The following is a 16909-nucleotide window of genomic DNA, read 5'->3' on the forward strand; positions in this document are numbered from 1 at the left end:
AAATAAGGTCATTACCTTGCCAACAGTTAATAATTTCCATCGTCTGCCTTCCAGGCAGTAAATGGCAGCTAGTAGACAGATCCTCTTCTCCTATCTGTGTAGCCCTATGTCTAATGATTAAGTCCTCACAAGCCAGCCAGGGCCATTTATGGTTTACTTCTTAATCATTTTCCATCTCTTCAATTACTGAAAGGGATCTTTCTGTTCTGAAGTGCAGCTTTGCATCCTATGATAATACTTTCAAGGGCACATTTTATGTAGCAGACACTGAATGTTCCAGAGTTACCGTTTATGTAAGATCTTGGGGTGACTGGATATGGGAAAGGTGGGCATATGCACATCAAGTGCATATAATTCATGGAAGGTTTGGGAAGTTTGAGGACAGATTACCCACTAAGTTCTTTCAGCATAACATGCACTTCCTGATGGGGAAAGACTGGTTTGCTTTGTAAGTACTGGAAGCCTTGAGGTTTAGCAATAGAAAGTATTATCTCTGTTACTTGACTCCTGAATTAAATTGGATTTCAGGGGGAATGGTGAAATGAATAGAATCAATCGTTACTCCATTTGTCTGCACCTTGCAAAGTTCTTTTAAATATTATCCTGGCATCTTCATCATTGTGCAATGTTATAAATGTAATAGTTGGGTTTTGTCATCTTTTACAATATTGCTAATTCGCCCAGTTTGCACTCAAACAGATTCCGTTTAAAATAGAAGTTGTGCTTCCTTAACCTTACAACTACATAAAAACAACGCTGTAACTCAACAGGCTAGCTCTCTTTATCCTGGAAACAAGATGTGACAGAGGTCCATGACATTATGAATGGTATAGATAAAGTAATTAGGAAATTACTTCCTCACAATATAAGCACCAGTCTACCTAGCCTGAATTTATCAATGGCAGGTTCAAAATTCAGAAAGAGGTACTTTGTCACATCTGCTTAAGCTATAAAACACATAGTTGAATGTTGTGGTTACCAAAGGCTTACATGAGTTCAAATAGAGATTACACCAATTCATGAAAGGAAATCCCTCAAAGGCTATTAAACACAAAAATATGGCCTGTGGCTCAGAAATTCAATGAGCCACAGATTGCTGGAAGCTAAGAGGGAATATGCTGGGGTTATGTTGCCATATGTTTGCCCTTCTCTTATTCTCTTCCCTAGGTATCTGTTAATAGCTATAACTGGAGATAGGATATTTTGTAGGATAACCTTTGATCTGAATCCACGTTGGCAATTCTGTTTAAAAGTATATACAGAAGTGTAATACAATTTTACATATTTATCCTAGTACAGAACCAGAAAATGAGCATGTGGCAACTGCAGGGTCACACTGCTTGGTTACAGATCAAATTTGATATTGATAAGAGCTTAGTAAAATATATATAATCAATTAAGAGCACTATGCTTTATGAAATTAAAGTCATGCCAATATTGTAATAAAGAACTTGCTTTAATCTGAAATGCTTGGCTTTCTTTATACCTAACCCTAGCATATGACACGAGCATGGTTTGAGACACAGAGCTCCCCCAGGAGACTTAGTTTTCACAACTCCACTGGTTCATATTTCCAGCAGCATATATCTCCTGCACTGTGTCAACCGCACTGGCAGACAAAGGAAATTTACTACAAGTTGATCTACGCAGTTCAGAGATCAGGATTTTCATAAATTTTTCTTCGCTGCCAACAGTGCCCACAGCAGAATCTATGCGCTAACTGGAGTCCAAGCACATTACACCAGATACTGTATTTGCATCAGGTCCAAGAAGCTTTTACTTGGCAATCTACAAGCAGAACAGTACCAAGTGACAGGTTTGTTTTTGGTTTTTTTCTTTTTATTGCCTGCAAAATTTGAATAAGCTTTTGAATGCTGGAAAGTTGACAAAAAAAAAAAAATTACTGAATTCTTAAAGTTTTAGGCTTGTTTTCCCAAAAACACAGCTTCATATATATACAAGTTACAAATATTCCACATGCATGTAAGCACTCTGTGATAATATTCTCCTTACATTTAAGTGTAACTGTATACTAAAAACATCTATTACTTCTGTAATGGAGTTTCATTTGCTATTATTTATTGTATATTATTTGATGGAGGAACTGGTTTCTGCAGAATTTCAGTATGGTACAGTAAGCTGCCTTGGTACCTGCAGAGGTAAAAAAATCATGCATTTTACTTTGATTTCTATTTCTCTTGCAGATATGAAGAGAAGAGTATCAAACTACCATTACTGATCTACTGTGTTTATCTAAGGAGAACTTAAACTTAGCTTTTGCCAAATATTTTCTGTCACTGGAAGACACAGTTCTATGGTCAGATTTTAGCCAGTAATTGGTACATTAACCATCATGTCTAATGTGCTTGAAATTTAAGCTCTCAAGAAATCCTTTTTTTCCCTAAGAGCTACTTCTAAATCTTGCTCTGTTTAAAAAGCTGCACTTGTGTAAGTAGGTCAATCTTAAATTAATCTAATTAAAAGTAGTGCACTCTCCATTCAAACTGGTTTAACACTCCCTTAAATAGGCTCAGAAGCATTCAGTAATTTCCCCAGAAAAAATAACTGCTCTAAACAAGGTTTAAACTAACTTAAGTGAATGTAGCCAGACAAATGTGAAATCAATTTTGATAAACCAATGCAATTTCTGAAACAGAGAAAAAAGTTTATGCCTTAAATTAGAGACGTTTACCTTCTGACAGATAGCAAAAATGTTTTCATACACTCTCAGATGAAGGAAACAAATATATAAATTAAGAAGCCATAAAATATATGATGATATGTATTAGTAATGGATTTTGTTTTCTATTAGAACATAGTGTATATATCTTCATCCATGATGGCTCCTTCTCTGAATGTCTTCCTTTCTGCTCTATATGACATAATTTTTAGGATTCCATCTGAGAGCTTTCTCTATTTAACAGGAATTATGTTTATAACAAATCATGCAATAAATCCAGGGAAAAGAGATTGGTGGAAAATATGTAAGGCCATAGTGAGGAAGAACAGATACATCTCAGTCATTATTCCCAACTGACAAGAATAGCCTGTGTTTCATTCAACATGCAAGTAGCAGTGACTATTAACTGCAAAAGTTCATCACAGTCCTTTCTTTCTTTCCTTGCCACTATCTGCCAAAATGAAATTTTTGAGAATAGTCACTAATTAAGGAACCTGGCTTTGATGGGCTAGGGTTGCCAGGGAATGTTACACACACATGATCCATGGAACAGCCCTTGGGGTTTCCCAACAGAGCTAGTCAAGATATACAGATTTCTAAAGATGAGAGCTTTCTCCGAGGTCTCTGTTCAGAAGACTGTTTTCAGACTCTTTATCTGCTGCTCTCTTGGGTCTTACTTCAGAAATGGTGAAGGGTCTGAGATTCATTTAGCCTTTGAAACTGTCCACTTTTAAATTACTAAGAAAATTACTAACTGAACCGAGAATAATTCCTGTCCTCTCCAAGGCCTCACAAGAGATTCCTTAATCCCAAATCAAACACACTAAAAACCAAACAAGCAAATAACACTTCCTCTCCACAATATAGCAGCTAATGATCCTGTAATAAGGGACATATATCCCCTTCATCACTTCAGGAGCAGCCCCCACTGTGCAGACTGCATTTAGCAGCTCTTAGGCCAAATGTTGCCTCCTTTCTTTCTCAAAGTTCTGTTATGGCATCATAGGGAACCTTCAGCCACAGGAATGAGGCAATGAAATAAAATCTAGCGAGTCCTGTATATAATACATGTTTTAACTTCTTTCTAATTTGTATTTCCTGAAGCACACATAGGAGAGCTGGCATACTGTATTTTTTAATGGTTTTATTGCTATATGCTATTAACAAGGCAGAGTTGCAGGGTAAGTCCTGTTCCTAATTGTGTCATTGTAGAAATACACCTTCCATTTTTTCCAGTAGCAAACATCTATGCTCAGCAGGCATTATCAACAGCTTTCAAAAGACTGTTGCTCAAAGTTAGAAAAAAAATATGGAGAATATAAGTAGAAACAAATAATTGCCAGTCCTATGATAGGGAAAGCACCTCATCTACAAGACCTTGTGAATGTTGTATGGCCCATCATGCTGCAGTAACCTGGAGGACAGGGGAGGAGGAGAAGACTACAGGCTCTAAGGCTTAACGATTCCATAATGAAGCAGATCTTCCAGAAATCTAGCACACTACTTGTTCTACTAGAATCTGATACTACAACCTCAAATTATATTGCAGTGCATCAAAAAATTTCAATGCTGCAGATTGAATAATGGACAGATGAAGATAATACATGGGAGAGGCTAACAAGAGCACCACTTTCAGTTTTAGTACAGGAAGACAGAGCATAGGACAGGATTTTTCTGTTAGCTACTAGAAAATTTACTATAGAGACAGTCCTTATTTCCCCCTGCTCCCTGGCAGTGTCTTTGAATTTCACAACAGTGATTTGAAAAATTGCGATTGAAAGAAATACATTGAAAAAGATTTTTGTTGAAGATTTTGACAATACAGTATCTCCGAAATATTGTCACTCTTAGCAAGAAGTCATTGTCCTTCTTTGGATTTAACTACATTATTCATTGTCCATAAGTTTTTCATTCAAAAAATGAGGTGATATATATCACTTAAATGGACTGGAGTACTGGAAACAATGAAATCTCTCCCTAGCTTCAAGACTGGTAAAGACTGGTAAATTAAGATTTCTTCCTTTCCTTTTTTTTTTTTTTTTTTTCCACCAGTTCTTTTTCATTCCAGCACTTAAGTTCAGAAGAAATAAAGATTTACAGTTTTACTTAATAAGTACTGATTTCTCAGATAGCTACTTATGTAACTTGACTTTCATCTCCTGTTTATTCTTTTCTCTTTTTACATCTTTAAGTGTACATATTGTGAAATGTTTTCCTGTGGTACTCCTATACTTTCTGATTGGCTTTTCCTGAACAGTGTTTCAGCTTCAATGTATGTTTCCTCCATCCTTTTTTTTCTACCATAGTTGCTAAGTTACCAAAATAACCTGAGTTTTAACCAAGATCGCCAAGGAGCACAAGGTACTTCATAAGATGCATGAAGAAACCACCCTGTCCCAAGTAATTTACAAACCTAAGGCTCTCAGCTCACACTGGAGCCCGGATAGGCAGACCATAAAGGAAATAGGGTCTACTATAGGTGAAAAAGTTTACTGTCACAGAACAACTTGAACAGTAGATGTCCTGAAAGAACGTGGCACCTGAAAGCTGACCAGAGGAAGGCTACAGTCCAATACATACAAACACTTTGTCCAAAGTATTGGAAGACTACCATTTCCCTACCTTGAAAAAACAAAAAAAACAAACACCTTTTATCCTCCAGTATATCTCTCCTTCCCTAGTAAAACAAATTCTGTCCTTTTTTCCATTGACCTCCTGTGATGGTAAGTTTCTTGTCCTTTTTTTTTCTGGCCAATACTTCTGGCATCATCTGCAGCACTAGGGAAGGAAATTCAGAGAAAAGACCTCTCCAGCTCAGCTGTAGTTAAGGTACCAGCTGTGCCCTGCTTACAGGGTATAATGAAAGCAAAGAAATACATCATTCTAGAGAGCCTGCAAGTGTTAAACTGTATGACAGAAGGTTTTTTTTCCTGAGCAACGGGCCCATTAGCCTTTACTCCTACAAGACCCTTATTAATTCTTCAGAATGAGGGAGGAGTCAAAGAACAGATCTCTTCCTCAGAACATGATTGATAAGATAGGTCTGCGATCTACAAAAACATACCACTGAAATGAGAACAACGGAAAGCAGCACTGCACCGTGGAGGTGATATATTCCTATTGGAACTGTCCTTTCAGTCTAGAACATTATTAAAACTAAGCAAAACACAAGAAAATCAAGCTAACGTGATAAGAAAAAAACCAAAATACACAAAATCAAAACAAAACTAAACCCCAAACCTAAAGTATGAAGACACTGCAATTAACTATACTCAGAATACTGAATTTGTATACGATTGCTTATTTGGAATGAAAATTATTTTAAAGTGCCTAACTATTTATGAAAGCATTTCAAGTGGACTGTCTTTTCTGAGGTAGACAGTATGCAAATCGTTTTCATTAGAAGACAAGTATAAGGTGGAAAATGAGGCCAGTACTTTTCAAGAGGATGTTATATTTGCATTTTTGCTGCTAAATAACCAAGTTGGTCCGTGTCTTTAAATCGCTCTGAAATAACAGAGTAGGAATCAGAGAAAATCAGCCCTTTGGGGCAAGAGTTAATTTAAAAATAAAAAACAAATAAATAAATAAAGTAATAATAATAAAAAAAATCACCGAATCTTTTTCCCCTTGTATTGGATTTCTAATAACACTACATGAAGATGACTATTGGAGGAATGAACCTGAAAAAAATGACACTCACATGGGAAAAATGACTCATAGCTAAGATCATAAATATATTTTTCAGCCTTCTGCTTTTCAGTGCTCTGAGACTGAGCTCAAGATGATAAGGAGCCTGAGAGAGCTATAAGTCTTTCCTTCCTGTCAATCCCAAATGGTATCCTTGCCTTTTTTTCCACATGGAAATTTTTTCCACAAAAAAAATCTGGACGTTCCTTCAGGATTCCTAGACATAAGCTAATGCAGTAAGCTCATCAGCAGAACTTGGGCTACCTGATAACTGGAAGTCACCAATCGCACAACAGGTACTCTGCGTACACAGATCACCTGCTATTTCTAGAGTTACAATGACATAGCGCATTTCTCCGGACAATAGCTATGACCTAAGATCCATGGTTCATACCATCTCAACAATGAAACTAGGAGTTGCCAAAACTCTGCAGAAAACTTGTGTTGGCAAAATATTTATTTTAATTTCATGTATTTTGCACAAATATTCCAGTCATAAAATACCCTGGGTTTTCTACCTTGACTATTCCATTCTAACAGGAATGTGTCTCCCTCAAAAAAGTATATATGAACACATCAAAGTATGTAAGTTATTAAATGTGCAGAATAAATTTCCAGTAATACCTATTAAACCTTCATGATGCAGATAGCAAAACTTTTTTATTATAAAGGTTCAATGTTCTAAGATACATAAAAGCATATTTTTAGTGATATTATCATTTTACTTTCACTTGATTTTTGTTCCTTCAAAATATCTTAAATTTCATTAATACAAAAAATAGCTTTTGCAAACTGCTCTACGAAAGTCAACCACAAACAGGCATATAAAGACATGAGTGGCCTTTTGGCCACTATACACTAAAAGTATCCATTTGTGGAACTGCTCCAAAAGAGTTATCACATTTTAAATTGACATCTTGACTTCAGTGTACACATGCCTGTAGATTTTCCTGAGTGCTTAAAGTAATAGTTCCAAAACCATGGAACATTATGTGCAGTGTTGGTCTCCCACTGAGAGAAAGTCGCCGTAATTTAGGCTCGCAATGCTGTGACTGACTCTGTACCTGCACTGCACAAACAGAAGATTCCCACTGTTGTTTCATTGATCTAAACTTAGGAAAAGGGCAAATACAAGCAGTGGAGTACCACAGATTTTGCTCCAGTAAAAATCTAGGGCTTGGTCCGCAAGAAATAAGCTTCCTGAACCCGGTCTGCTGCTAAGGGCTTTCACAGTGCAGTACATTGCTCTTGCTTCACTGACCCTGGTGCAGCAGAAATATTGCACCATAAGAACAGTCACAATACCGTATTTATATTCCTGAAATGTTAACTTAAAGCTTCGTTGCAAACTCCAGGCTACAAATACTGCTACATAAAAAGCTCTGAATTTTACTTGGAAGATCTCAGGTGAGAAAGGGAAAGGAATTAGATAAAGCCTCTCATTTTTTCACAAATTCAGTGTAACATTGAAATACACAGTTCTGCACTTCTTGTCATCTTTATCATCTGCTGTATGCCAGAAACATCCTCCTTGTGCATCTGTGCATCCTCTTTTGTGCATCGTTTGCTGAAGAGACTCTCTCAAACTCAGTGTAACTGGCTTAGCGAGATTTACTAGGACAACTGACGCTGCTCGGAACCAAAAACTATCAAAGCATCAAACACAGAGTACGTCTACACAAAAACTCTTCTTTGATACTGTTTTGCAGAGATGTAAGGATAGCTTTAAATTAGCTTTCCTAGATAATGGCACTTAGTTAGTCACATGAATTTGGAGCTCAGCAAGGGCCAGATTATAGTTCTGTGAAGAGTAACTTTAAAGAGTATCTATAATCTTGATTTGATAAATTTTAGGTATGTCAACTGCACTATGCAGTCACTTACTTGAGTACGGGGAGTGTACAATTTAAGTAAATTGGAGTTACTGTTGGAATTAACAATTCCAAAAGATGTTCAGAAGTTATTGGGAAACACTAACTCTGTTCTTGTAATGGCATCATTAAAAGTTGACTTTAAATTCTGCCATTGCATCACCATAAAGAACAACTGGACAAGACTAGGTTTTACGTGCATTGGTATCCACTGTATTGGTGGATAGTCTCAGTTGTTCTTAACCTCTCTTATATCACTGCTAAAGAACATTCCATGTTTTCCCTAAACCTAAATAAGATCTATATGGCAAACAATTTTGAAATGAAATTAGTTTATATGTAAACATTCAACAGTACAGTGTTTAAATGAACAGAAAGGTTTCTAACAAGAATTGTTTTTCAAGAGAAACACATTTTCATATTGTAACTTACATTTAGACAGAAACTTTTCTGTCTCAGATTCTAATAGACCAATCAACTGTAGATATTTCTAAAGTAATGTGAACTTAGGAAAGAAAACTATGTGACTTCAGGGGCAAGGAAGCATGGAAATGTTAGCTGAAAATTCACATTACTATTTTGTTTAAACTGAATTATTGTCTTACCATCATGATTGGGATTTCCCAAAGTCCATGGCTCATCCGAGTCAAAATGAGTGTCTCCCCCAATCCCTGGCCCAGGGAAATATGCGTGAGCCAAAAATCCTCCCTCCCCATCAAAGGGAGAACTGTCTCCATGAAAACCTGATGCAAAAATGATTGTAATATCCACGTCCCTCTTGCCATTTTCTAATTCAATATAAGGAACTTCTTCAAATGTTAGAGGAGTTACATTCTGCCACACATCGAAGGCACGGCGAATGGCTTTACGAGTTTCAACATCACCTACTTTTGGAGTGACGTTCTTTATGCTGAAAGAAACAGAGAAACAGATTAAATTTCACAGAGTGGTAAGTGACATTGCTTACATACATTTTCCGCTAATTATTAAAAGCACTGTGCTTTTAATAAAACATGCTAGTCTAGCATTATATCCTTTAAGAAGAGTATTTTTAAATAAGCTGGTGTGAAATTATTGTGTCAATCTGTGTAGCCCTTTACACTAGAACTTATTATATGTCAGTTAGGTTATTCTCAGCAGTACAAAAATCTTATTTTCAGAAGATTAAAAATATTTTTAAATGAAAAATTCTTAACAGTAGGATAACCAGATTAATCAACCACTGACTGTTTACCTCCTGGACCACAATTAGAATCCATCACAACTAAAGAACGGCATGTCATTTCTGATCAAAAGAAAAACGTTTCCAGTTAAATGAAATTTTAACTTCTTAAGTGAGTCCATTAACAATAGCTGAGCTCCATACTGTGAACACCAACCAGTATTCAAAAGCCTTAAAAACAGTTCTTGTTGCATTTGTAACTGGATAGATAATTCCTTATCAGAAACAAAGCCTTTTTATTTCAATACCGGCTAAGATGTCCTTTTATGATCTGATTGCTTCTATAAATCTTGCATAAAACTGTAGAATTCATCAGAGAAATCATTTTACGGAAGATAATCATGTGCTAATTCAGAAATATATATTTAAACAGAAATTTCAGTCTCTACTACTTCAAATGACACACATAAGAGAAAGGCAAAAAACCATCAGAATTACAGTTGAGTTTAGAGTCACAGTTACTAGCAAATTATAGTGGAACCATCTTTAAAAAAACTTCTTTATTTATTTTTATTATTGAATTCAATAAAATAATGGCAGTAATCAGACCTATCCAATTTCTTCTGTCATTTTCACTCAATTCACATGGCCAGCAAAAACTCTGATAGGTTTGTGTCTTTTCTGAAACTGCTGCAATCAGATGCTCTTGGTTCATTTGGCATGTGCTTGACTGAGTGTCCAGCACAAACTTCAGAAACTATATAGTTCTAGAGTACGTGTAAGTTTTGTGTAAGTTTTATGTAAGTTTACACAGCATGGCTTGTTAATGGAGAACAAAAATATTTTTGTGAACAAACCTGGAATGATCAATCTGTTTGGTGCAGTAAATGTGCCTGATTATATGGTATTGTAAGTTTATATAAATGGAAATAAATCCTTCAGGTCTAATTTTTATAGATTTGACTTCACATATATAATATTTTGTTCATATGTTCACACAGAAAACATAAAGTTACCTATTTTGACTTCCACTCAAAAATATTATTGTATTGAGTCCAGTAATGCTAGTATGTATGTTCCAAAGAGATACCAAGACAGATTAGAAGATAACATACTGTTGAGAACCCACTGATTCCCTTGCTCTTTTGTTCCAAGGATGATTTAACCAGTCCTTACATACTTGTGCCTATTCTCTTATTTGCCTGGCTTGTAACATTGTTTCTTGTTCTGCCTTTCTCTTTCACATGCATGAGATTTAAGAACATTTTGTCCCCTAAAAAAATACATTTTGAAGACATTTCTGCACTGCAAAGTCATTACCTTTTTGTTGTCTCTTTGAACTTAAAATTTTGAACTCTTTAAACTCTTACTATAAGACATTTTATCCAGTTTATTAAATATTTTCTGTGATTTTTATTGAACTCACTCCAGTTTTGCAATGTTCTCTTAAAACTTTCTCTGTCAGAACTACAAAGAACTGCTGTACTGATCTCTCTGTCAGAGAGAAAAAGCCCTCTTATTTGTACACATAGGCTTACCCTATATGATGTAAATGTTATATGATTCAAATTGCTTTGTATGATATCGTTTCTTCATAGTTATTTACTCATCGTTAATTTTATGATAAGTGTCGTGTTGATTCTCAGGTGATTAAAAAAATACTTGATGCACTGGCCCAAGTATCAGACGTTCTGCAGAACCCCCTTTCTGAAAGCTCCTTCCTTTGTGAATTACTTTTTTGAGATGCTTTGGTTAGCAAGTTCATGAACTACTCATCCTGTGCCCCTTGAGAATGTGAAGCATTTTACAACCAGTGTCATATGGCACTAAATCAGAACATCTCGCAAAGGCACACTTACACTGCCACTACCAAAAACGACAACAGTTAACCTGTTGCCATGCTAAGAATACCTCTTACAAAGCTGATGAATTTTTTCGTCAGTCCTGCAGTGTGCTCTCTAAAGCACGTAATTGTCTCAAGCACAGCTCACTGAAGGATTAGCGCCCCTGTTATTTGCTATGTATAACGAATACAGCAAATAAATCAACAGGCTTTCACAGAATCAGAGAATATTTTTGGTTGGATGGGACCTTTGAGATCATCGAGCCCAACAAAAAAAAAAACAAACCAAAACCACCAAAACAAAACAAAACAAAACACAAAAACAAAAACAAAAAAACAAACAAACAAAAAAACCCCCAAACCAACCAAAAAATCCCAGAACACCAAACACCAAAACCAAACCAAAACAAACACCCACAACCACACCCCACACCCACCCACAAACAGACACAAACCAACAATCCCGGGCACTAGAGCATGCCCTGAAGTGCCACGTCTACATGTTTCTTAAATACCTCCAGGGATGGCGACTCCACCACCTCCCTGGGCAGGCTGTTCCAGTGCCTGACCACCCTCTCAGGAAAGTAATTCTTCCTAATATCTAATCTAAACCTCCCCTGCCCCAACTTCAGACCATTTCCTCTGCTCCTGCCATTATTCCCTTGGGAGAAGAGGCCAACACCCACCTCTCTACACCCTCCTTTCATGGAGTTGTAGAGGGCAATGAGGTCCCCCCTCAGCCTCCTCTTCTCCAAACTAAACATGCCCAGTTCCCTCAGCCTCTCCTCATGTGACTTGTTCTCCAGACCCCTCACCAGCTTGGTGGCTCTCCTCTGGACACGCTCCAGCAGCTCAATGTCCTTCCTGTAGTGAGGGGCCCAGAACTGAACACAGCACTCGAGGTGAGGCCTCACCAGGGCTGTGAGTACAGAGGCCCTGTACTCGGGGCCTCTTCTTTTCACAGAAGAAAAAAAAAACCAAAACCGATATTTCTAACAAAGCTGATATTTTGGTGTAGGAACAGTTCACCTGAAAGACACAGTTTGTTATTTTTTATTGTTTTCTATTTAGGAACCTTAATAATAGGTCAAAGTCACACTTTGTAGTTATGTAAACAGAGCAAAAAGATAGTTTTATGCTGTTATATGTGATATAAGGAAATGGATAAAAACAGATCGGAATTTTTTATCAGTGGTAAATTGATTAATTGCTTGGCCTGAAAGGGTTTGACTCAGTTTTAAGCCTTATCACTTTACATTTTCTTGCTTTTTCAGTGCATAAAATAAATTTTTAGCCATTGATTACAAATGAAAAATTGAGCCATTGTGCAAGTTTCACATGCATTAAATAGGAGTGATTACCTATGATGGGAGACCTTTTCCAGAGGATTCAGCTATTGAATTACTTCTGAAATAGCATCCTACATCTCAAGATTCATTGTCAAGAAGAAAGATTTTTCAAAGCATACATTCTGTATTAAAATGAGACAGATTTTTGGCTTCCAGAACAACCTTCTGGAGAGGGTGAGATAATACTGAAAAATTTAGCTTCTAAAAGAAATGAAATAAATCAGTAGTTATTCCAATATAAGTATTTCCAGAAAATGATTGGCCATTTTAATGTGTTTAACACAAGCCATGTTCAATCCCGAAAGGGAAAATTCCAATACTGTGTGTAACACAAATGTTGAAGTTGTCTGTCTGGGAACTTTGCATAAAATAAGTCACCAATGTAGATATATGAAATCCAAGTTATTTTACATTTATTTCATGGTGTTGATCATAGAAATTCCAAAAGAAAAGTACAGTATGGAGATCAATCCACACAGTCGATGCATCAACAACCAGATTCAGACTTATCTCTTAAAAGTCTTCAGTTTAGACACTGCAATAGCAAATCAGGTCTTCTGTGAACACTTTTCTTATTACATTTGACTATACGTCTTAAAGCCAGCAGTCACCTGAAAGAGTGATAACTGTCACTGGTAACAAAAAAAAAAGAGGAAATGGGTACCTTACACTCAACATGTACTGATAATGGAGCTCAAATGAAAATAAGAGGAGGACACAACAACTCAGAACCACTCCTATTGCAAGGTGGCAGCACAGCAAGACAAAGGCCATCACAATAAGAAAACAGTATTTATGAAATATTATTTTCCTAATCTCCAAGTCTAGTGATCATTTCACAGAAAAGATGTTCAGTCAAGAAAGATCCAATGCTGACCTTGACCAGACCCAAAGTGCAACCTTAAAAAGAGGCTGAAGAACATACCATTCCTTCCAAAAGTATTTTAGTAAGCAAAAGACGATCTATAAGATGAAACATCTACTTTGATGCCATTTTTTACAAACTAGTAAACTGAGTGATGCTTTGTATAAAATCTGGAAGCTGTTATTCTTAGACAACCACAGCAATGTATCAATTGAATACAGTATTTTGTGGTTATTACTGCTCTTTGATGAAAACACAGTTTTCAACATGATAGTTGCTTTAGGCATGATAGCTTTTAAAACCATGTCTTGCACAAGAAGAATAAGATTTCACCAGTGATACACACTTTTCACACTGATTTACTATTTCTACAGATGCCTGAAGAATCTTGTTTTGGAGACTGTTATTCTGAAATTCTGAGTCCTATTGATTTTAGAAAAGCTTTGGGTTTTCCTTCCCCTCCCCCTCCTTCCCCAAAATATCCTCAAAAAAAAATAATCCATGTTTCAGTGACATATTTTTGGCTGCAACAGCTTCGGTAGCCTTGCAAGGCTGTCAGGGTATACCTCACTTGACTGTGTAATATCAATCATCTGAAATTTAAATACAGTATGCTAAGTAGCACATATTTGCCATTGAATTTCACTATTTCCCTTTTTCCTTCCTGAGCTGTCATTAGAACAAATCATTATAAGTTTCATGTAAATTGCTATGATTCCATATATAAAATCAACCCTTCTGACCCAAGCTAAACCCAAGAGGCAGTTCAGCAAAGGCTAGGCAATGCTCAAAATGCATAAAGCTTATTATTACTGCTTACCTTAGCAGTAATGGCCTCCACAAGAGATGTAATAACTAGTGACAGACTTCTTCACGGCCTGTAGACTTCTATTCTCTACTGTATATAATAAATACTGTTTTTAAATTGGTTCTATGCTCATTTGTGCATAAATCCAGAGTACAAGATTAACAATATCTTACTACCCTGTTGTGCTGATTAGACTGGATACTAGTAAGTGTTTTTACAATTATTAGGTAATTATAATGATGAAAGATGATATTTTATTTTTTTTAGAACATAAATGTATCTATTAAATATAAATGGGGAAAATATTTCTACAGTGCCATTTCTCTCTAACATTCCAAGATTTTCTTGGAGCAAAGTCACAAACTGGAAACACCATGCTAAAGAAAGAAAGTACACAGAAGATAAAAGAGCAGAAAATTCAGCTAAGTACGTTAAAAGACACAGTCAGTAATCTGTTTAAAGTAAGCGAATTATAGATCTGTATTTGATATGAAATAGTTAAGATAAAATGAATTGAAACATAGCTTAAATTTGAATAACTTGTTGAAACTACATTCTCATTGCCGTTGCTGTAAATCAAACCAAAACTCAACCAAAGCTTTTCTTTTTTTTTAAATCCCACTGTTACTTTGATTGAATTTTTATTAATAGATTACCTCTGGTCAAAGGTATATTTCATTTTGCGCCATCATTTCTCTAGAGATACTTTTTATCAAGTCGCTTCATTAATCTCTCACTGATGTGGGTTTCTTAGCTTCAACTTATTTTCAGTCTCACTTTGCTAACTCTTTGTAGCCATAAGCTAAGAATGTTACTCGTAAAATGTGATCTCAGTTCATATAACTCCTGCTCTAGCTGATTAAACCCAAGTCAGAACTATTGCTTTTGATTTTCTTTTTCTGTGACCACATTAAAAGTCAAGCTACTGCTGCCATGTTAGAAAGAATTTATAATTCTCTTGCCTCTTCAGTTTCATGGATAATATACTCCCTGTAATTCATTAAAAGGAGATGAAAAGCAACAAAGATGAGATTTCCAAGACACAAAACCAAGATTGGCAAAATACTTGATAAATGAAAGATGTTCTAAGTAGTCCCACGTTATAATTTACTACTAATTAATTTAAAACTAATAAAATGCAACATAAGCATTTACAATTATAGGATATTGATATTCAAATATTTAATTATTTCAGGATTGTTGAAGTAAACAAGTATTACAGAAATGAGAACTGATATTCTATAATTTTCAAATTGTATATGTAAAAGACTGACACTAAAAATGCATATAGTGAAAAGAATTTTTTTGTTAATTACACTGTTGAAAAGCATAACTAATTGGATTAACTGATTGTTATGTTGGAATCCTCTCTCGCAATCACAGTTATGTTGACCTTTTTCATTGCATAAATTTTAGAATCACTACAGTCTAATTTAATTTCCTTTTATTAGGTCTGTTTCACATATTCTCCCCACTTCCATTTAGAGGTTAGAAATACTAAGGTAACATTGCTAACATAGTTCTTTAAGAAAAGGGCAGGCATTACCTTTATTAAGTTGTACTTTGGGGAAGCACCAAGCTTAACGGAGGGACAAATATGCTTAAATCAACACTCAGGAACTGAAGTATTCCATTTTATTCAGATTCCTAAACATTGCCTATAATGGCACCAGCAGATACCAAGTACATAGATACCATAAATTTTCCTGTGTATGATCAGGTTGACTAGAAGTGCATTTTTAATGGCATTTCTGATTTAAGGCTGGTAAGGTATGCAATTATAAAGACAAAAGAATGTTTAATAGAGCCTTAATTAGCATCTAATCCTGCATCCACGCTTACTACAAAAAGCTAATGATTAATGTCAGGAACTGTAGCTTCCCTGTCCCATTAATTCTTAAGGGTTGAAACTCTATGGTAGTCTTACAGTTTATGAGAACAAATTACTATTTTTCTAGATTTGCAGATGTAAGTCATCAGAGTTCCAGCAAAACATGTAAGTAGAACACTATGAACTCACAGGTGGGTCATTTTGAAAACACCTGTTTTCACAGAACCCTGAGAACTTCACCATTCCTCTCAGAATGCTTTCCACATCTGGAGGTATCACTTCTCAATATAAATCTGCATGCATTTTCTATACTACTGTGTGCTCTGTGACACAGAGGAACTAAGAATTTCAAAATTTGTCACTGACTTAAAAAGGTAGGGTAGAATTTTAGAGCATATAGTTAGGTATTTCCGCTGCTTAAGGTCTTGTAGGTCTCACATGTACGTAGGGAAAAAGTTGTATCGAAGTGTGGCCCAATCCTGTAAGTGCTTCTGGCATGTTTCAAAATACATTAATCAGGTGCAACTGAATTAAAGCATAAAATATTGCTAGTGTATTGAAGTAAAGTTTTCAGATATTTCAGTGATTCATAAATGTGTTCTCACCACCTCTGAAAAAAACACATAATCATTATTCCCCCTTATTTCTGCTTTTCGTTTTTAATGGAAAGACAATATGTTCATGTCTTGATGCTGAAATAGTACAGCCATATATTTAAAAAATAATGCAGTGTGAACGTCATCACAATGCAAAGCTAGTGTTATCATTTCAATATGAAGACAGAGCTGTTTTTTCATCCATGTGCAAACT

The 16909-nt window shown here is 35.7% G+C and overlaps 1 protein-coding gene across 1 annotated transcript in view; it reads right to left on the reverse strand.

Moving 5' to 3' along the window:
- MMP16 (matrix metallopeptidase 16) overlaps positions 1 to 16909 on the reverse strand; it is a 179920-nt gene that overhangs the window by 61945 nt on the left and 101066 nt on the right. The window contains exon 4 of the mRNA XM_074144867.1: positions 8847 to 9151. Coding sequence (XP_074000968.1) covers positions 8847 to 9151 — 305 coding nt within the window. The remainder of the gene's footprint in view (positions 1 to 8846; positions 9152 to 16909) is intronic.

This window comes from Numenius arquata, chromosome 3 (genome assembly GCF_964106895.1).
Source record: "Numenius arquata chromosome 3, bNumArq3.hap1.1, whole genome shotgun sequence".
NCBI lineage: Eukaryota > Metazoa > Chordata > Aves > Charadriiformes > Scolopacidae > Numenius > Numenius arquata.